We start from the raw sequence: 20,598 nt of genomic DNA, 5'->3' as shown, positions 1-20,598 counted from the left end.
TGGGACCGCCAGGCCCGTACTTGTGGTATTTGCTCAGTGTGTTGCGAGCGAGGCCTTGCAGCGCTGCGTCGTGTGTCTTACTCGTCTTGCAATGCCCGGTGCCTGGCACATCGCATCAGAGACAAACAAAAGTCCGCTGAATGGAAATGGAAGGGATGTGATGAAAGTCTTCCCAGCACTGCTGCACCTTCCCCCATCCTAGATGGAGTATCCTGTGGCACCCAACAGCAGCAACAGCAGCATTGCTGGATGATACTGCAGTGTTTCCCCGAAAATAAGACCCAGTCGGACCATCAGCTCTAATGTGTCTTTTGGAGCAAAATTAATAGAAGACCCAGTCTTATTTTACTATAAGACTGGGTCTTTATAATAATAATATGATATAATAAATCCCGGGTCTTGTATTAATTTTTGCTCCAAAAGACGCATTAGAGCTGATTGTCTGGTTAGGTCTTATTTTCAGGGAAACACGATGTAAAGGCGCTACCTGTAGTGCCTCCTCCACCCCCACAAGTACCCTAGGAGGCAGGCACCACTTAGCCACGTTTTAAAGACCAGACACCTGAGGCAAAGCTCAAGTAACTCGTGCCAAGTCAAGTAGCTCGTTGCCAGGCTGGGATCAGCGCTCAGGAAGCCCCGCCCAGCCCCAAGTGCCCAAGAACTGCTCCAGAGCCATGTGGAGGGAGAGTGCAGCGGGGTGGGCCTCCATCTTAAACTGCTTTTTTTTTTTTTTTTCACTTTGGGGGGTGGGGGAGGGCGCTGTTTTATGTCGTAAAGAAAGTACTTTGGAAGAGCAAGGCGATTGGGTGCCCTGAAGGATTGTCTAGGACCCAGTGCTGGCTGCCAGCTCTGGCCCTGCAGGCAGGCAGATGGGACAGCACTCACCATCCTCATAGGACCCCTGCTGGCCCTTGGGGTTCCTCCTTCGAAGGGGAGTCTTTTGAACTTCTTCCAGAAGAATAGCTAATGGCAGCTCAAAACTATGTTTCGTGACCAGAATTTATTACCCTAATGTAGGCGACTGGGGAAGAACCTGTTTAGGTGTTTTTTTTGTTTGTTTGTTTGTTTTATTTATTTTAGTTTCAGGTGTACAAAGCAACATAATAGTTAGACATTTAAAACCCCTCATAAGTGCTAACCCACGCCCCGAGCTACTACCCCTCTGACATCATATATCGCTGTTATAATACCATTGATTATCTTTCCTATGCTGTACTCCCGTGACTATATGTATCTATATATTTAGTTTATAGTTGACATTCAATATTATTCTACTTCAGCTTCAGGTGTATAGCACATTGGTCAGGCATCTACAGTCTATGAAGTGATCCCCGTGATAATCCCAGTGCCCATCTGGCACCTTACATGATCTTTACAACATCATTGATTATATTCCCCTTACTGTATTAACTACCAATTTGTATTTCTTAGTGCCTTCACCTTTTTCACCTGCCCCCAACCCCATTCCCTTCTATGACCCTGAACGATCTAGTACCCATCTGGCACCATACCTAGTTATTACAATAGTATTGACTATATTCCTTATGCTACATCCCCATGACTACTGTGTAACAACCAATTTGTACTTCTAGACCCCTTCCCCTTTCACACATCCTTAACTCCCCTCCCACCTTAAAGAAGTCCCTCTAAGAGTCCTCGTAATACTGGTTTGGTGGTGATGACTCCTTCACCTTTTCCTTGTCTGGGAAGCTCCTTATCTGTCCTTCAATTATAACTGACAGCCTTGCTGGGTAAATTAATCTTGGTTGTAGGTCCTTGCTTTTCATTACGTGGAATATTTCCTGTCCCTCCCTTCTTGCCTGCAAAGTTTCTGTTGAGAAATCAGCTGCCAGTCTTATGGGAGCTCCCTTGTAGGTAACTAACTGCTTTTCTCTTGCTGCTTTTAAGATTCTCTCTTTGTCTTTAACCTTTGGCATTTTCACTATGATGTGTCTTGGTGTTGGTCTCTTTGGGTTTATCTTGTTTGGGACTCGCTGTGCTTCCTGGGCTTGTATGTCCATTTCCTTCACCAGGTTAGGGAAGTTTTCTGTCATATTTCTTCAAATAGGTTTCCAATTCCTTGCTTTTTCTCTTCTCCTTCTGGTACCCCTATGATGCGAATGTTGATATGCTTGATTTATGCTTGATGTTGTCCTGGAGGCCCCTCAATTTTTTGGATTCTTTTTTCTTTTTGCTGTTCTGGTTGGGTGTTTTCTGCTACCTTATCTTCTGCATCGTTGGTTTGATCCTCTGCTTCATCTAATCTACTGTTGATTCCCTGTAAAATATTCTTCATTTCCATTATTGTATGCTTTATTTCTGACTGGTTCTTTTTCATGGTTTCCATCTCCATTTTGATGCCTCCTATCTCTGTGTTGAAGTTCCCCCTGAGATCAGTGAGCATCTTATAACCAGTGTTTGGAACTCTGTGTCTGATAGATTGCTTATCTTGGTTTCACTTAGTTCTTTTTCTGGAGTTTTGTTCTTTTATTTGGGACATGTTTATTTGTCTCCCCATTTTGGCTGCCTCCCTGTGTTTGTTTCTGTGTATTAGGCAGGGCTGCTATGTCTTCTGGTCTTAGTAGAGTGGCCTCATGCATTAGGTGTGCTGTGGGGCTCAGTGGCACAGTCATTCTGGTCACTTGAGCCACGTGCTCCAGGTGTGTCCCTTGTGTGGGTTGTGTGTGCCCTCCTCTTGTAGTTGAGCCTTGGTTGATAACTGCACATCAACATGAGGGACTGACCCTTGGGCTCATGGGTTGTGAGGACTGGCCTTGACTACAGTGAAAGAGTTGTTGTGCAGGGGCTGATCCTACGGAGCAGGATCTGCCTCAGCAGGGCTCTGGTGCCTGCACAGTCTACCCCACGGGTGTGCCATACTTGGAGGTGGCTGGGTGATGATTTGAAGCTGGCCACTGGGGGCACCAGCCCCAAGACCATCTTGGAGGGGACCCACTATAGGTCAAGTTCAGCCACAGCCCGTAACCCATGGCCATCAGGCAGAAGCCACAAAGAAATCTGCAGATGGCTGCCATCCGGCCTGTGCTTGGAAGCACCTTGTGAGGCCAAACCACAGACCAAGGCTGGCTGCCACTAGTACCGAGCTTATGGCTGCTCAGCCAGAGATACAGGACATGCTCAAGCCAGCGCTGCTTGTCTGGGTTCTGTGCACCTTTGAGAGACCCTAGGAAAGTCTGAAGCTTGAACCAAGGCAGGCTGTCTGCACGAAAAAGCCACTGTAAGTGGCTTGGGTGTGCCCGAAAGTTGGGCGGGGCGGGGTCTTGAATGGCCAGGGCGTGAGGAGCGTAGGGCGGAGACTCAGATATGGCAGCCGCCTGTGTCCACAGGCAGGGAAGGGGGAGGGCTCAGCAAAGAAACAATGGCTTCTGCCAGCTCCCCTGTCCAGGCGAAAGCTGCCTCTCCAGCCCTGGTCCCAAGCCAGACAACTCAGTTCCTCCCCGTATGTACCTGCTGCCTTTTCAGCTGCTGCCCCAGCGCTGGAGCCCAGAGCGAGTGAGTCTGTTAGCAGGTGAGTCCGTGCGCGGCCTGTTAGGAGGAGCACTTGGGGCCCCAGCTGCCCTCGTGTTAGTCGCAGTCTCTGCGGGTTTTCACAGCCAGAAGTGATGGGGACCTCCCTCCCTGGCACTGGAACCCTGGGCTGGGGTGGGGCTGGGACCTCTTGCTCCTCTGGGGGTGTGAGGGGACCTCCACAGCCAAGATATCCCTCTTGATTTTTAATGGTCACACGTGGGTGTGGGACCAGCCCGTTCGGCGTCTCTGCCCCTCCTCCCGGTCTGGAGGTGGCTTCTTCTGCACGTTTTTAGTTGAAGAGCTACAGTCAGTTCAGCTTGATTTTAGGCGATTCTCAATAATGGTTGTTTGGTAGATTAGTTGTAATTTTGACATGGTCGTGAGAGAAGGTCAGCACAACGTTTACCTACGGCGCCATGTTGGTGTCCCCCTAGATGTTTTGAAAGACAGACCTACCTGCCTGCAGATGGTCATCCGTCAGGCTTTGGGAAGTACTCCCAACCCAGGGGCCACTGCAGCAGACCTTGCAGGGGACAGGGCAGCACAGACCAGGGAACTGAGCGAGGCAAAATGGAGGGTAGTGGATGGCTCCGTGTCTGACAACCATTCGCAGCGTAAAACCATTCTTAGCTCGTGGAACACGCACAGACAGGCATTGGGCTGGGCTGGCAGGCTGGGGTCTGTTGATCCTGCTCTACACCATTAATATTGACATGTTATGTGATAATCAAGCACTTCATTCTCCCGGCTTGTGAGGAGACCTGTGAAGGGTGAGGTTTTCACCCTGCGAGAGGCTGGCCAGTGAACCTGCCCGGGTTGGTGGGACCTGACTGAAGACAGCAGATTCCAGGGGCAGAGACAAGGCCAGTGTAGGACTCAGCGGTAGCTGCCAGTGCCAGCATTTCCACACAGGCTTCCTACCAGGAGACAGGAAAAGGCTGAGGACACCTGCTTGCTCAGGCGATGGCATACAGGCCTTCCTGATGACGGTGGAGATGGCTCAGTGGCCCCTGGTTTGAAGTTTTGCATGTCATGCAATGATGGGAGCCACTAGCTTTATGGTGTCACCTAAGTTTGGTCACTGTGACCATGAGGAAGCCTTTCTTTCCCTGTACTTTGTCTTAAAAAGGGGGGATTAAAAGACTGCGAGGGTGTGCACAACACCAAGAACAGCAATGTAACAACATGTCCCAATAATGAATGCCATCTATTGAGTGTGTACTACGGGCGTTCATTCATGATCTGCCTTAATGAGAATGAAAAAAAATGCAGTCAGGGTCACTGAAGGATATTTTGTATTCTGGCATTCAGAGGCCACCCAGGACAGGCAAACTGGTCCTAAAGTTCATCACTACTTGTTTTGAGAAAAGGGGGATCAAAGAATAAGCTGAACCTCTCTGAGCCCCACTGCTGAGGTCACCCCTCTCCAGATGTCCCTCGCTGGACAGAGGGGAATCATGAAACAGATCAACTGTCCTTGTCTTTCAGATCTTCCTAAACCCAAGGGCTTAAACCAAAGGGATGCCCTCTCATCTCTCTTCCCTTGGGCTTCAGTGGTTCTCACACTTCCTGGTGGCATGTGACAGTGGGGAGGGGCCAGGGCTTCTGCGTCCCTGAGTTCAATCTATTAACAGTAACATCTTGGAGAGTGAAAGTGAGGAAACAGTAAATTGCTGTATCACCTCATCTAAACAATGATAACCAATTATACGTTAACAAATAACGTTTTTATTAAAAAGTCAGATTTTGCAAATTAAAAAAAAACGAGAAACGTCGGTTTTTTACATTTTTACAAGTCTGTTTATTGTCTGGCTATATAGAAGGAAGGAGGATTTTCATGTCTGCTTCTGCATCCAGTCTCTTAATGTGTTATGTTGGTTGAATTATATGAAGACTGTCCAGCATCACACAGACATGTGGTTGGAAGAGGGAGGCGTATTTTTATAACCCTCCGGGGACTCGTAATCTTCTCTGGGACTACACCCAGATTCCACAAGTGTGTTTTCTTCCCAGCTGCAGTGTGGAATCCAGCAACCATATCAATGATTTCACTCTCATGTTGTCCGTCTTGTACTTTGAATACATACTTTATCCGTACGTGATTTCATAATAGAATGCACTGGTCATTTTGAAAATGTTGATTCATGAAGTCATGCATATCTTCCAAATGGTAATGCCCGTCATTATACAACATGAAAAATAACTTTTTTTTTTTTATCACCACCAGTCTCATTAGAAAAGTCTATGTATTGGAAAGCTGTCAATCTCTTGGGGCAGATCCAAATTTTACCAAATCTGAATTTTCTTTTGAAAGCCTGAATTGCATCATTGGCAAATATTGTCAGCTGTTTTCTTAAGACACGCTCACTTAGCTCACTTGGGAGGAAATGTCTAGCAAACATCCTGGTTGGAACAACTATGGTTACTGGGTGACGGTCCAGCTTGCAGCTCAGTCACACCAGGGGTTTCCTCAAAACGGCATCACACTTGGGTATTCGCTAGGAAGGATGTCTGTTTACTTCCCCTTTTGTGACAGAGAATATTAAGAAGATGTCTACTCAGGATGGACTTCATAAGTGAAGGATTCTTACTACTCCCTCGGGGACATTGTGAGAAAGTGGGCTTTGTTCTTGTCGTCGTAGTGCAGGGTGTGAAGAACACCCTCCTTCTGGCAGGACCGTGCTCGGGTGCCAGCAGCGGGCGCCATCTCGCTGCCTTTGCCCACTGACTTGCACGAGCCTCTGTGCCCTGAAATAGACCAGTAACTTCCCAGAGCTATTACGAAAATTATCTTCCCCGGCCACCTCGTACTTCAAGAACGCAGCTCTCATGGCCATTGTTCAGGGTACTTCAGGTTGCAGGTAACAGAAATCCAAGTTGCTCAAGCAAAGGAAACCAAGACATGTTGGCTGAGGTGACTGAGGAGGGTGCAGTCGGGCTCACGTCAGACTTGCCCTGGGCTGAAGGAAAGGTAACAGCCCTCCCTCCCTGCCTCCCTCCTGGTATCTTAACTCTCTCCTCCCTGCGCTGGTTTAATTCTCATCTACTGCGATGAGCTCTGTCCCCACATGTCAGGGAACAGCCACCAGTAGCTCCAAAACCCTGCTTGCTTGTAATTCAAGAAAAAGGAGCTTTTGCTGTAGTGTCTGGATCTCAGTGTCACGGAAGCGTCCTGGTGGCCCTGGGATCTCTGTGGGAGCCCGAGGTCCCCTTGGCCCTCCAGGGTGGTGCTGGACCTGACCGCAGCTGAGGGAGAGACGTGGCCCCGGAAGACAAGGCTTGTGCTGGGCACACAAGCCAGCTGATGCTGCGACCATCACTAATTGCCAAGAGTCCCTACATTTTTTTTTTTTAAATACTGACTCCTTAGCTTAAAGGAGCCTTAATTTTTAAAAAATTTTTTTTTTAGATTTTATTGGGGAAGGTGAACAGGACTTTATTGGGGAACAGTGTGTGCTTCCAGGACTTTTTTCCAAGTCAAGTTGTTGACTGTTTTCCAAGTCAAGTTGTTGTCTTTTCAATCTTAGTTGTGGAGGGTGCCGTTCAGCTTCAAGTTGTTGTTCTTTCAGTCTTAGTTGTGGAGGGCGCAGCTCAGCCCCAGGTCCAGTTGCCGTTGTTAGTTGCAGAGGACACAGCCCACCATCCCTTGCGCAAGTCGAACCGGCAACCTTGTGGTTGAGAGGACACACTCCAACCAACTGAGCCATCCGGGAGCTCAGCAGCAGCTCAGCTGAAGGTGCCATGTTCAATCTTAGTTGCAGGGGGCAGAGCTCACCATCCCTTGTGGGACTCGAGGAGTTGAACCGGCAACCTTGTGGTTGAGAGCCCACTGGCCCATGTGGGAATCGAACTGGCAGCCTTTGGAGTTAGGAGCATGGAGCTCTAACTGCCTGAGCCACCGGCCCAGGCCAGCCCCCAAGGGTCCCTACATTTTGCGTGCTCCTAGTAAAGAGAACAGGAGACATCTGCTAACTGCTCTCGCTCAGCATGCCTGCTGCCGCCAGGTCCCCTGCCTCCAGGCCCCCAACTGACACCCAGTTCCAGGGAGGAGCCTGGTCCAAATAACGTCACTGTTAGGGCCGAAACTCAGCTGCCGTCTTCTACATGGAACAACCTGGAGGGCTTGCTGGGAAACACAGCAAATGCGAAGGGATAACGAGCATAATAAATAACAAGAAGACACGGCGATAGCCAGAAAGCCACGTAGGAGCCCCTGGATGAAAAGTGTTGTTTCGAAGGCATTTTCAAGGAAAGAGCTGAAGAACAAGTTTGCTGTGAAACACAGGGCCCTTCTCTAAGTCAGTGTGGGGGTGACAGCAAGACCTGCAATGCAAACCCAAGGGCCTGTCCTGTGCCCCAGACGTCAGGAAAACCTGGCACGTTCACCAAAAGCACATAAAACGATGCGACTTGAACGCCATGACACTGCATGACAGACTCAGGAAACCGTTCTCTCTTGCATCCATTTGAAAACTTCCAATAATAATGTTTGCAAAGTTACAGTATCTTGAATTAAGAAATAAGCCATCTGTGCATGTACATTTTCTTAAGGGGGAGCCTGGGTCTGGATTTCGCAACAAAGAAGTAACGTCCAGAATCAGCAGCCTGGAGTCCAGTCAGCAAAATTTCCTTCAAACTACAGTGGTACCTCGGTTTTCAAATGTCTCCGTTGACGAACATTTCAGTTTACGAACACTGTAAATTTTATGGATCTATAGTATCATTAGACTGTACAATTCATGCTAAATTTGCAGTTTTAGGGGTTGATTTTAAAGGTCTAGAACAGATTAATCCCTTTTGCATTACTTTCTATGAGGAAACTGTGCCTCGGTTTTCGACCGTTTCAGAACTTGAGCGGTCTTCCGGCAGATTACTTTCGAAAACCGAGGTACCACTGTAATTAAAAGGAAAACATCTCTCCTGGCCTTCATACATTTCTGAAATGAGACAGAAGACATTCCTGCACCTCCAGGCTGTCTCCTGGGTCGCAGGCTCATTTGCAGCACTTCAGCGAATCACCCCAAACCTTTGGGCTTCTGAGAGGATAATCACACCTGCTGTGCATTCCAGGGCGAGGCCCCAGCTCAGTGCTCATGTCAGCACGTTGGGAGTGTACTGCCCCGACACTTGTCCAGTGAAGCATTTCCCCAGTGTGTTCCATGTCACGTAAGTTGAGAGAGATCGTTGGCAGAGTTTTAAAGTCAAAAGTTTTGAGAAATTCTGCCTCTCTCCCCTCTGACAAGTGCTAAGGCTTGTGGTGTGGAAATTGCTTCATGGAGACAAAATAAACATTTGGGGGCAGGCAGACACTGAGCCCAAGTATTCCATAGAACATTCCTTGGTGAACTGTCAAAAGTTCAGAAACGACGAAGGTAAAACCAATGGATCGCCGTAGCAGTGATTGGTGTAAGTGTGTGGTGCCCTCACCAAGACGCCAGCCAGCCTGCCACCCGGGAGTGGGGGCGCCCGACCAGCCGGGACTGGGACGCAGGCCGCGTTGTAAAGGGCTCAGAGTGTGCGGGCAGCGTCTGCTCTTTCTTCACATGGACTGTGCACAATGCCAGAATTTTCTTGAATGATAGAAAATTGGTCAGTGGTTACACCTCAGCAGTTTTGGGGAAACAGTTTAAGTTTTGCTCAATCTCCAGATGCGTAATCAAGAAGCTCGTCTCCCCAGTAAGCGAGTTCAGCGTCTTGTGTGACCTCGCGGGTTGGTCTGGTCAGGGGAGTTTCAGGACTGGTCTTTGTTTTTGCTGCTAACACCAGCACTGGGGGCCGGAAGCAGGGACATGAGAACTCCAAAAACTAAAACATTGGGCTAAATCTTAGCACAAAACCACAACAATGTATAAACACTAGATACTGAACTTTGAACCATCAGCATAGTTTTTCAGAAAGCCAATCTCACTCTGATGGAGAGCAAACTGGTACCAACAGGACAGTCCCACCAGTCGAGTGTGTGTGTGTGTTGGGGGGGCGGAGGTGGCGGGAGAACAGGGAAGCAGAATTGTGCTTGTAGGAGGCGTGGCCAGGAAAGCTCCATGTTGAATGACATTAGAGCAGACATGGGAAGGAGGGACCCACCAAAATAGGATATAGAATATCAGCGTTTTGCAACCCGACTAATGGATCCAGGCACTGAGAATCAGCAGCTGCCAACATCAGACAAGATGAAAACCAGCCATTTTCTGATGAAAGCACACAGCCACCTATCATCTTGCCAAACGTACGGAACCTGATTCTAATCAAGCCTCAGGATCCAGTTGCCAATTTGGAGGAAACAGAAGAAAATGCTAGACTGCACCACGAGCACATAAACAGCAAAATGGACACTGGGAAACCACAGGACAAATGGCCCAGGTTCTTCATGAGATAAACTGTAAGGAGAACAACAGGATGGGGCAGGGGAGCTGTAAATTAAAGAGACTTAAAACTAAAGAGATATCAAATTAGAAAAGAAAAAAGGAGACAAGACTAAAGAGCCATAAATAATCAAAGGAAGTCGTTTCCGTAAAAGTCAGGATTCCTTTTTGAGGGAGGGACACTTGGGGACCCTTCTGGGGTGTCTGGAAAGTTCTATTTCTTGACTTAGGTGGAGGTGACAGGGGTATCCACTTGTGATAATAATTCAATGAGCTATGTATTTGTTCGTGTCATTTTCTGTATGTTTCTATGATAAAAGGGTAAGAAAGATATAAATAAACGACAATGTCAAACATTGTTTTTTAACTTGCACAGTTAACAAAAACAGCCAAAGAAAATTTTAGGCTTCATTTGTGCATCTTCGCCTTTATCTTTTTTATTTATTTTAAGTGTGTTTTTCCAGGAAGCAGCAGTTCCAAGAAGTTGTTTCAATGTGGTTATGCAGGGCGCAGTTCACGGTGGCCCATGTGGGGATGGAAACAGCAACCCTGTTCATAAAGAGCACTGCGCTCTGACCAACTGAGCTAACCAGCCGTCCCCACTAACACTTTTTATTAGAATGCCATCTTGTCTTTCTGCCTCAGTTTGTCCGTGTCTCCATGGACAGTGACGCTCCTCCGGCAGTTTCAGTTTTCACGCCGCTAAGTGATGTCACAAAAAGCCAGCGGCTCCTGTTTGTCCGAGAGTGACAGTACCTCGTTCAGTCTTCAGATTGCTTGGCTCCTTCTCTCGCCAGCCTGTCAGCCTCCTCGTTGCCCACAAATCCTGAATGACCAGGAACGTGCATCTGGTAAACAGAGGTTTGCCTTTTACTTTCACATCCTCGCTGTACAGTTACCTGCTCGGTGGCTGCGTAGGAGGAAAGCTCTCCGCAGCCCCTCCCCCAACACTTCCGCCTGCAGTGACTCCTCCCACCATGCTCTGCCCAGACATGCTCAAAACCCCGTTCAGAGTCAACGCCAGTGGGTCTTCCTATTTGTGTGGCTTTCCCTACTTAAAATGGCACATTATGGATGGATGGATGGATGGATGGGTGGATAGGTGTGTGCAGACACACATATTCACTCTGTAATTGCTGTTAAAAAGAAGGGCTGGGGCGGCTCAGGCGGTTGGAGCCCCAAGCTCCTAACGCCAAGGTCGCCGGTTCAATTCCCACATGGGCCAGTGAGCTGCGCCCTCTACAGCTAAGATTGTGAACAACGGCTCTCCCTGGACCTGGGCTACGGTGAGCTGCTGTGGCTGTTGTGGGCCAACTGAGTGCTGCCGTGGGCTACTAAGGGCTGCTGCAGGCTGCTGAGGGCTGCTGCAGGCTGCTGAGGGCTGCTGCAGGCTGCTGAGGGCTGCTGCAGGCTGCTGAGGGCTGCTGCAGGCTGCTGCGGGCTGCTGAGGGCTGCTGCGGGCTGCTGCAGGCTGCTGCAGGCTGCTGAGGGCTTCGGGGCTGCCGATCAACAGGCAGGGGAGCGCAAGGCTCACAACACCAGCATGGGTCAGGGAGCTGCGCTCTACAGCTAGACTGAGAAACAATGGCTTACAAACCAGGGGCGGGGGGCGAAAAAAAGAAAGGATCTAATAATTAAGATTAGACTAGAGCTAAAAACAACAACAAAAATAAACAAAAAGAAGGGCTGTGCTTATTTGATTTAACCACCGTGTACATTTACATGCCTGAAAGGCAGGCTTAAATGTCAGGTTAGCAAACTGTGGTCCCGGGGTGGGGAGCAGGGAGGGTTAAGAAAATGGTGTGGGTCATCTTGCTCTGTATTGTTTGTAAAAATAATTTTAGCAAAAATGATCTATTGTAAGAAAAATACCTCCATTTTGGAAAAAGTCATGTTACTAACTTTATCTCAACAAAATACATTATAAATCAGCTTTATCTAAGGTTATGGCTGCTTCCGCAGAAACCAATAGGCTGACTCTTCCAAGTCACGTTGCTGGTGAGGAGGTGTGCCCTGGCGAGGACAGCGGAAAGAACACAGAACAAAGTGTTCTGTACACAATGACACCGTCTTGTTACAGGACCGAAACAATCAAATGTGTCCAAGCGTACTCTATGACACTCGTTTCACGGAAACGAAGTCACTGACGTCACTGGGCCACTTACAGCACCCCTGCTCTCCTGGCTCGCTGAGCTGCTGGGCCCACGTAGGAGACACTCACCCACCGAATGTCCATGCCTTGGACAAGTTTCTCCAGTCCCATGAAGTCCTCTTTGTTGATCACCTCTTTCCCGGTGCTTGTTCTCCACCCGTTGTTCTTCCAACCTTGAACCCAATTGGTGATCCCTAAAAAAAAATGCATTCACAGACTGATGAATCGCAAACGTTCTGGTCTTCTTTCCTTCCAGGACTTCCCTCTCACACTTGCTTCCACTTGTATTCCGAGTAGCATTCTGGACTCTTTTTTCCTTCCCTGGGCTGTGCACAGACATGAAACATCCCCTTTCTCATCCCTTTACTCGACCTACGGCTCTCAAACCAAGAAGTCACCTCCTCCAGGAAGCCCTCCAGCCTTCAGCACCCCGCCCTGTGTTCCTACCCATGGCATTTCCCAAAGCCGTCAGCATGCGATCGTCACTTTCTAACACACTTAGACTCCAAGTACAGGGACCTATCTACCTTACTGCCAAGTCTTCAGTGCCCGGCAAATACCTATGTGGCAAATATTGGGGCAGCAGACCTGGGACTCCAAAATCCACCACCTTTTCTTTTCTACCTGACAAACCAAATGTGTCCCCATTTACACGTGGGTCCCGCCCAGATACAATACCTCCTACTGGAAAGGAAATACCTATTTCTCTGCAAATTTACTAGAAAAACACTCAAAGTAAAACATAAAAGCTTACCATTGATGGTAAACATACTGTCTGTATAGAGAACCAACTTGTTGATGTTTTGAGCCCTTGCTTGTTCAATGGCTTTACAGGCTGCCTTGAAGAAACAAGTCTGTCATCATGCTACAGAAACTGTTCAACTTTCGACATTATTAATATTCAAAATTACTTCAAAATTTAAACATTCCTTCTTTTTCTATGCTACCTGTAATAATTACATTCTTTATATGAAACAATGCTACATGTACAATTCTGTTTAGACATCTATTTGAAATGTTTCATAATTTTTCTAGAAAATTCCTATCCTTCAGAATTGTTACTAACCCCAACCTATGTTTCTTCTGGACTTTGAGTATCTCATACATATTTGTAGATGATAAAAAGCTCATGCTTAATGCCAAAGAATGATAAACTTGCTTTTAGTGGAAAAATTAGCTGATAACTTACGTGAATTTCTGCTCTTTGGTTGGTTTGTCGTCCAGAAAGTCTAATACCTACATTTCTGGTTTCAAAACAGTACAAAAGAAATAAAGTCATAAAGCTAATTCTCAAAGTGACACCTTAAGTCTCTTAAAAAAGAACAGGCCTCTATATATTTTTATTTGACTATGAAACGATCATATGGAAACAGCCTTTAGAAACCAAACCAATGGCATTAAGCATTTTATTGAAAAGTACCATGTGTGGTGTTGTAGAAGGAAACCGGACCAGAAGCAAAGGGAAGTTTCATTTTGGAACCCGAAACACATCAGTGGGTGGCACTGATGTGTCCACACAGGTTCGCTACCACTTACAGGGTTTGAAGTGAAAACAAACCAAAGTGAAAGAAATTCACAGACCGTAAAGCTTGAGAGAAGTGTGCGGGGGAATATTTAATGGTCAGCTCACATGAAACACGCCGTGCTGTGGGCATCGGCGGACCTGGCCGGGGGAAGCTCAGACTGGCGGTGGCTGCCCCACTCGGTGGCGTCCCTTTTATACTGAACCTGAAGGCTATCCGTTCCTATTCAGGCTCTTTCACATTCAGGGGCCACATCACCTTGACTTTGTGAGAAACAAAGTCAAGCCTCTAAGCTCTCACATCCTCAGAAGGGTTGGTGCTATGACGGGTCCCCAGTCCTGTGACTTGCCCCCTTGCATCCTTGCCAAAACCGTCTCCTAGGGAGACCTGTGACTCTCTTGGAGGGGTGGGGGCAGTGAGGTTGTTTTGGTGTAATATCTTATTGGCGAGACAGAGACTTGTCACGATTTAGGGCAAGGAGAGCAATATTAAGGTACTTTTGTTCTGAAGAACACAGCTGTCAGTGTCCCCGTGAATCAAAGCTTGTCCTTCTGCTGTCCCCTGGCAAAGCTGCCTGTCAAACAAACAATAAGCAGGGCCTGCCTCATTCTCTCACAAGTTTTGGAATATGACCTGGTAAAACACGAAGCTTACAAATCTCCGCTTCTTTTGCTTACTTACAAAGGATGGCCCGGGCCCCAGTAAACACCGATTCCTGCTCGTGCTCTCCTCCGCCCATTACTGGAGCAGCAGCCGTCGGTGTAGACGACGACGTATTCTCCTGTAACACGGAAACACAGTGAGTGCCAGGGGTCCAACTTACTAAAAAGGGAAATTCACCTAAACATTTACTCAGGTTGCATTAGTGTTTTCAACTGAGAGGGTCGTTCACAATTCTGTAGCAGTTTTCTGTCCAAAGAAACATTACCAGTTGCGTACATGAGGGCACGTGACACTTCTGCCAGGACTCCACTTATATTTCAGTCCCAAATACGAGGCACGTCCCAGGGGAAGGCATCATTTCAGAAACTTAGAACGCAGCACAGTGAGAATGGCTGCTTCGTTCCCCACTGCAGGGGTCAAGGAACAATGCCACTGTCCCCTCCTCACATCCTCCCAGGAGCATCCTTTTGGACAGGCAGTGTCTTGGCATCAGGAGGACCCGACAGCTAGGTCAAGTGCTATTGGTAATAACCAAATCAAGGGCATTTGGGGTTTTTAAACATAACTGTAAAACTGATTTACACAGCTTGACAAAACATTTCCTATTGGTTTCCCTTGAATAAATGACAAAATGGCTCTACTTGGGGAAAAACATGGAACCTACAAGCATACTGATTTGTATCTAAAAATGCTACTACTTCCTGTTCTGTTCACACGTGGAACAGACAAAAAGGAGAGTGATACTGTAGCTCAGTAAATAAAAACAGGGTTCCTGGAGTTGAGATGGAGGAAAAGTCTCTGACCGCCTGGCCCTGTGGGTGAGGGGCCACCTGTGCTGTGGAAACACGGCCTGAGGTGCAGAGGCCACGCCATCCAGGCCCAGTCTCCTCTGCAGACGCGCAAGTCTTTGCATCTCCTCTCATGCCCTGAAGTGCTGTGTCCACAGGGAACTCTGCTCTTTCAGAAGACTAGTGTCTTCCTTTTATAGCCCATAGAATGGTTCTCCTACGAATGTCCACAATTTTAATAATTCTGCACCATTTAATCAATTATAAAATAGTAATCTTAGAGAGATTTTTAAATAAGATGCCCTTGCAGACAAGAATGAGAATGTTACATATCAGCTCAAACCCCCCGTTAGAAAAGTGAGTGAAGTTTTCACAGACAGAGTTTTATCACATATTAAAACTTAAAAAGCCCAGGAAGACGTACCCATGTAAGAGAAGGAATCCTTGCCAACGGGCAGGGCTGCCTCCGCGCTCGCTTTTACATGCTTTGCACACGGCTCTGCGTTCTGGTCTCCTTCAGCCACAGGCTCACGGAGTCGCTTGCTGCCTTTCACCTGTGATTCTTGTACACGTCCATCTTTCTGCCCTGAAACACAGATAGAGTCTGCTCAGAAGCCAGAAACAATGAACCCAACAGGAAATGAGGAAGAATCCAGAAATTCTGGGCGGCTGAACGTCTCAGTTAGTTGCACCATTATCTCTGAACAACAGGGTTGCCGGTTCGATTCCCACATGGGCCCGTGAGCTGCACCCTCCACAACTAGATTGAAGGCAACGAGCAGCCACTGAGCTTCCGGAGGGAAGGCAGGATGGCTCAGTTGGTTAGAGCGCGAGCTCTCAACAACAAGGTTGCCAGTTCGATTCCGCATGGGATGGTGGGCTGCACCCCTGCAACTAAAGATTGAAAACGGCGACTGGACTTGGAGCTGGGCTGCGCCCTACACAACTAGTTTGAAGGATAATGACTTGGAGCTGATGGGCCCGGAGAAGCACACTGTTCCCCAATACTCCCCAATTAAAAAAAAAAAAAAAAAGAAAGAAAGAAAGAATCCAGAAATTCAGTGACTAACTCCCCCCGTATGTGGCCCTATGGACAGGGAATGGCGTAAGACAGGTCCACACCATCTCCGACTTTGATGTCCTGTGAAAATTACTCTCAATTCTCCATGAGAAACTGGCTAAGAGCAATGTGAAGACAAGAGCAATGTGAAGACAAGAGCAAAGCTTCTGTTAAAAAAAAAAAAATCTAGTTTCAATGGAGACAGTCGGGATACCAAGGGTTCAGACACTTACGGGATCGCAGACAGTCTGGCTCTTTCCTCAGGAGAAACAAGAACCACATTTCTGTCTAGAAAAGCAGTGGTACCTGTGGTTCAAGGCCCTGTCCTGCCCCCAACACGCCAGCTACCTGGAGGCTAGGCCGAGGCCCTCCAGAGGAGCTGAGGGCCGGGGTGGGCTGGGGTGAGGGACTGACTCCCTTCAGGGACAGCGTGTTGCAAAGCTTGCCCTCAGCAGCCCGCGTGGACGAGGTTAGTCCCCAGGGCGTTCGCACACCTTGCTCAGGTTGCTGGGAGCAGCCGCAGCTCACTTTCGTATTACGATGGCAGCTAAAGCAGAAGACTCCTCAGACTAAGGCTCTACAAAGCAGGCTTTCAGTTTGAGCTCTACTGTGAACTCGGTGAACTGCCGCACCCTCTGGCTTCTGTACAGCGAGGCCTTGCCTGAGAGGCTCTGCAACAGCTCTTCCTCCGTCATCCGTCTACAGAGGGGGAAGATGGGACGGAAGGAACAACGAACTGTGCCTCCAGAACAACAACCTTAACCCAACACCAGTGACTTCACCTTTAGCTTTAAGTGTTCAAGTGAAAGGAGGCGTCGCAGGTCTCTCATTTTAATCAGAAACTAGAAGGTGAGCTCAGTGAGGGAGGCATGTCGAAAGCTGAGACAGTCCAAAAGCTAGGCCTCTTGCACCAAACGGCCAAGTTGCGAATGCAAAGGGAAGGCTCTTGAAGGAAATTAACAGTGCTACTCCAGTGAACACACAAATGATAAGAAAGCCAAACAGTCTGTTGCTGATAAAGTTTTAGTGGTCTGGATAGAAGATCAAAGCAGCCACAATGTTCCCTTAGCCAAAGCCGAGGGAATAGAGTCAGAGCAAGGCCCTGACGCTCTTCAGTTCTATCGAGGTGGAGAGGAAGCTGCAGAAGGAAAGTGTGAAGCTGGCAGAGGTTTGTCCATGAGGTTTAAGGAAAGACACTATCTTTAGAACATAGAAGCACAAGGTGAAGCAGCCCCTTATGCAGAAGGTCCAGCTAAGATAATTCTCGAAGGTGGCTGCACTGAACCAGATTTGCAATGGAGACAAAACAGTCCCATGTGGGAAGATGCCACCTGGGACTTTCACAGCGGGAGGCGAGAGTCAGTGCCTGGCTTCAAAGCTTCAAGGGACAGGCTGACTCTTCCGTTAGGGGCTCAGGCTGCTGGGGACTTGAAGTTGAAGCCAGTGCTCATTTAGCACCCCGAAAATCCTGGGGCCCTCAGGAATTATCTACATCTACTCAGCCTGTGCTTTGTAAGTGGAACAAGAAGCCTGGATGGCAGCACATCTGTTTACAATGCAGCTGTGTACTGAATATTTAAGCCCACCGTGGAGACCTACTGCTCAGAAGATTCCTTTAGACGTGTTACTGCTCACTGGTGACGCCCCTCGTCACCCAAGTGCTCTGAGGCGGACAGACAATGGGATGGATGTTGTTCTCACGCCTCAAACACAAAATCCATTCTGCAGCCCACGGCTCAGAGAGGAATTTTAACTTTCAGGTCTTATTATTTCAGAAACACATTTTATAAGAATATAGATAGGGAGTCCTTTGATGGACCTTGGCAAAGTAAATTGAAAACCTTCTGGAAAGGAGTCACCATTCTAGACGCCATTGAGAACATTCGTGATTCACGGGAAGAGGTCAAAATATCAACATTAGCAGGAGCTTGGAGAAAGCTGATTCCAACCCTCACAGATGCCTCTGAGGGTTCAAGACTCAGCGGAGGAGGTTACTGCAGACGTGGTGGGAGCAGCAGGAGAACCAGAACTAGAAGGGCAGCCTGACGCTGTGACTGAAGGGCTGCAATCTCATGAAAGAACGAGAGAGCGGGGTCTGGGCTTGGCTCTAATACCGTCACTGACGGGGACCACTAAGCGAAACTGCTTTCAGCTTGTTTCCCAATCCGTGTCAAATGGAAACGACCTTCTCCACCTGCTTGTACGACAGCTCTGCAGATGGAGTGACATCTGGGACGCACAGCGCTCTACGCAGGTTAAAAGGCTCCAGCGATATGAGCCGCGACTACCTGCTGAGCCACCAGGGCTCCCGGAGCTTCTGACGAAGGCCCAGGCGTCCTCTTCGCTGGCAAACTTCTTAAACCTGGCGGCAGGGAACCGGTCCACCTGTGCTCTGCACTCGTCCCTGGAACAGAGCGCAACGTTACTGCCTCCCCCTCTCCCTTCTCTTCCCTCTTCCTAAGTGACTCTTGTCTCAGGCGGGAACAGCGTGAAGGGCTGAGCTCCCGGGGGCAGGGGTCGCGCCTGGCTGTGCGGCTTCCCGGGGGCAGGGGTCGCGCCTGACTGTGTGGCTTCCCGGGGGCAGGGTCGCGCCTGACTGTGTGGCTTCCCGGGGGCAGGGTCGCGCCTGGCTGTGCGGCTTCCCGGGGGCAGGGGTCGCGCCTGACTGTGTGGCTTCCCGGGGGCAGGGTCGCGCCTGACTGTGTGGCTTCCCGGGGGCAGGGTCGCGCCTGACTGTGTGGCTTCCCGGGGGCAGGGTCGCGCCTGACCGTGCGGCTTCCCGGGGGCAGGGTCGCGCCTGACCGTGTGGCTTCCCGGGGGCAGGGTCGCGCCTGTGTGGCTTCCCGGGGGCAGGGTCGCGCCTGACTGTGTGGCTTCCCGGGGGCGGGGTCGCGCCTGACTGTGTGGCTTCCCGGGGGCAGGGTCGCGCCTGACTGTGTGGCTTCCCGGGGGCAGGGTCGCGCCTGACTGTGTGGCTTCCCGGGGGCATGGGTCGCGCCTGACTGTGCGGCTTCCCTGGGGCAGGGGTCGCGCCTGACTGTGTGGCTTTCCGGGGGCAGGGGTCGCGCCTGACTGTGTGGCTTCCCGGGGGCGGGGGTCGCGCCTGACTGTGTGGCTTCCCGGGGGCAGGGGTCGCGCCTGACTGTGTGGCTTCCCGGGGGCAGGGTCGCGCCTGACTGTGTGGCTTCCCGGGGGCAGGGTCGCGCCTGACTGTGTGGCTTCCCGGGGGCGGGGGTCGCGCCTGACTGTGTGGCTTCCCGGGGGCAGGGTCGCGCCTGACTGTGTGGCTTTCCGGGGGCAGGGGTCGCGCCTGACTGTGTGGCTTCCCGGGGGCGGGGGTCGCGCCTGACTGTGTGGCTTCCCGGGGGCAGGGGTCGCGCCTGACTGTGTGGCTTCCCGGGGGCAGGGTCGCGCCTGACTGTGTGGCTTCCCGGGGGCAGGGTCGCGCCTGACTGTGTGGCTTCCCGGGGGCGGGGGTCGCGCCTGACTGTGCGGCTTCCCGGGGGCAGGGGTCGCGCCTTCCTGTGTGGGTCGCGCGCCCACCCCTCCGCCCGGGGCCCCACCACGCGCCACGCGGACAGTCCCCGGCACCACACGGCCTCCTCCACCTCCAAGCTCACGAGAACGCTGGGTCTTTGGGGAAACACTCCTGGCCCTCATTTCCGGCGGCGCGGCGCACTCACCAGGTCAGAAAGACCCCGGCCTGGCGGCCCCTCCTCACGGCGTAGAACATGCCGAGCGCCCCGCAGCCGAAGCTCCCGCAGCGCACGGCGGCCACAGCGACTCTGCGCGTCACGCCCAGCAGCCTGGTCATCGCTCACTCCCAGGCGCCGGTGCGCATCTCGCCTCCCGGCTTCGCAGCGCCCGCACCCGGACCAAACTTCCGGAGGTGGCGCCGGGAGATGGCGCTGGGAGATGGCGCACGTCCGGGAGGGGCGTTGCCTGTGGGCGGGGCCCAGAGCCGCGTGCTCTTCAGGCTCGTTAATTTCTCGGGTATCAGTGAGAAAGTGGTGCCTGAGCGGAGGGTCGGGGGGTGGGGCGGGGCCTGGAGCCGGAAGCGCTCGGAGAGGGGTGGGGCCTACGGCGGTGAGAGGGGCGCGCGGTGGGCACGGCAGGGGGCGGGCTCTGGGCAGGGGGCGGGCTCTGGGCAGGGGGCGGGCTCTGGGCAGGGGGCGGGCTCTGGGCAGGGGGCGGGCTCTGGGCAGGGGCCGGGCTCTGGGCAGGGGCCGGGCTCTGGGCGGGACCTGAGCGGTGTGGGCGGGGCCTGGCGCCCTCCTAGGAGGGAAAGATGGTGGGAGTCTTACATGCAGAAGTGTGTGTGGGGGGGGCGGCTGGTGAGCTCAGTTGGTTAGAGCATGGTGCCAATAGCACCAAGGTTGCCGGTTAGTTCCCCACAGGGGCCACGGAGCGGCGCCCTCCTTAAAAATAAACAGATTAATAATAATAACAAAATAAAATATTAAACATTTTTTAAAAAAAGGGAGTGCTGAAGAGGGAGAGAGGGAAGCGGGTGAGAGAA

At 50.5% G+C, this 20,598-nt stretch overlaps 1 protein-coding gene across 2 annotated transcripts; it reads right to left on the bottom strand.

The window, feature by feature from the left end:
• Window positions 1–10,320: 10,320 nt before the first annotated feature.
• RNASEH1 (ribonuclease H1) lies at window positions 10,321–19,981 on the bottom strand. 2 transcript variants are annotated; one of them, XR_012496228.2, is made up of 8 exons: window positions 19,763–19,981; window positions 18,368–18,483; window positions 15,444–15,605; window positions 14,250–14,349; window positions 13,235–13,289; window positions 12,800–12,880; window positions 12,115–12,239; window positions 10,321–10,741 (listed from the first exon to the last, which is right to left on the bottom strand). XR_012496228.2 is itself a non-coding variant. In XM_019752007.3 (8 exons), exons 1-8 carry the CDS (start codon window positions 19,891–19,893, stop codon window positions 10,655–10,657), a joined length of 861 nt encoding a protein of 286 aa, XP_019607566.2. In that variant the 5' UTR covers window positions 19,894–19,980; the 3' UTR covers window positions 10,321–10,654. The 2 variants fall into 2 exon arrangements, 1 of the variants encoding a protein (XP_019607566.2); XM_019752007.3 differs by having other exon boundaries at window positions 12,800–12,884; window positions 19,763–19,980.
• Window positions 19,982–20,598: the final 617 nt, after the last annotated feature.

Source organism: Rhinolophus sinicus, chromosome 2 (genome assembly GCF_057876585.1).
Source record: "Rhinolophus sinicus isolate RSI-liver-muscle chromosome 2, RSI-T2T, whole genome shotgun sequence".
NCBI classification, from domain to species: Eukaryota; Metazoa; Chordata; class Mammalia; order Chiroptera; family Rhinolophidae; genus Rhinolophus; species Rhinolophus sinicus.
This window is presented reverse-complemented; position numbering and strand designations above follow the sequence as displayed.

Excerpts from the sequence above, each read along its gene's own strand:
- RNASEH1 (XM_019752007.3), bottom strand. The coding sequence starts at position 19,893 with ATGACCAGGCTGCTGGGCGTGACGCGCAGAGTCGCTGTGGCCGCCGTG. Across the intron at positions 15,606-18,367 it reads GAGCCCTGGTGGCTCAGCAG|GGCAGAAAGATGGACGTGTA; the intron begins GTAGTCGCGGCT and ends TCTGTGTTTCAG. Across the intron at positions 12,240-12,799 it reads CAGTATGTTTACCATCAATG|GGATCACCAATTGGGTTCAA; the intron begins GTAAGCTTTTAT and ends ATTTTTTTTTAG.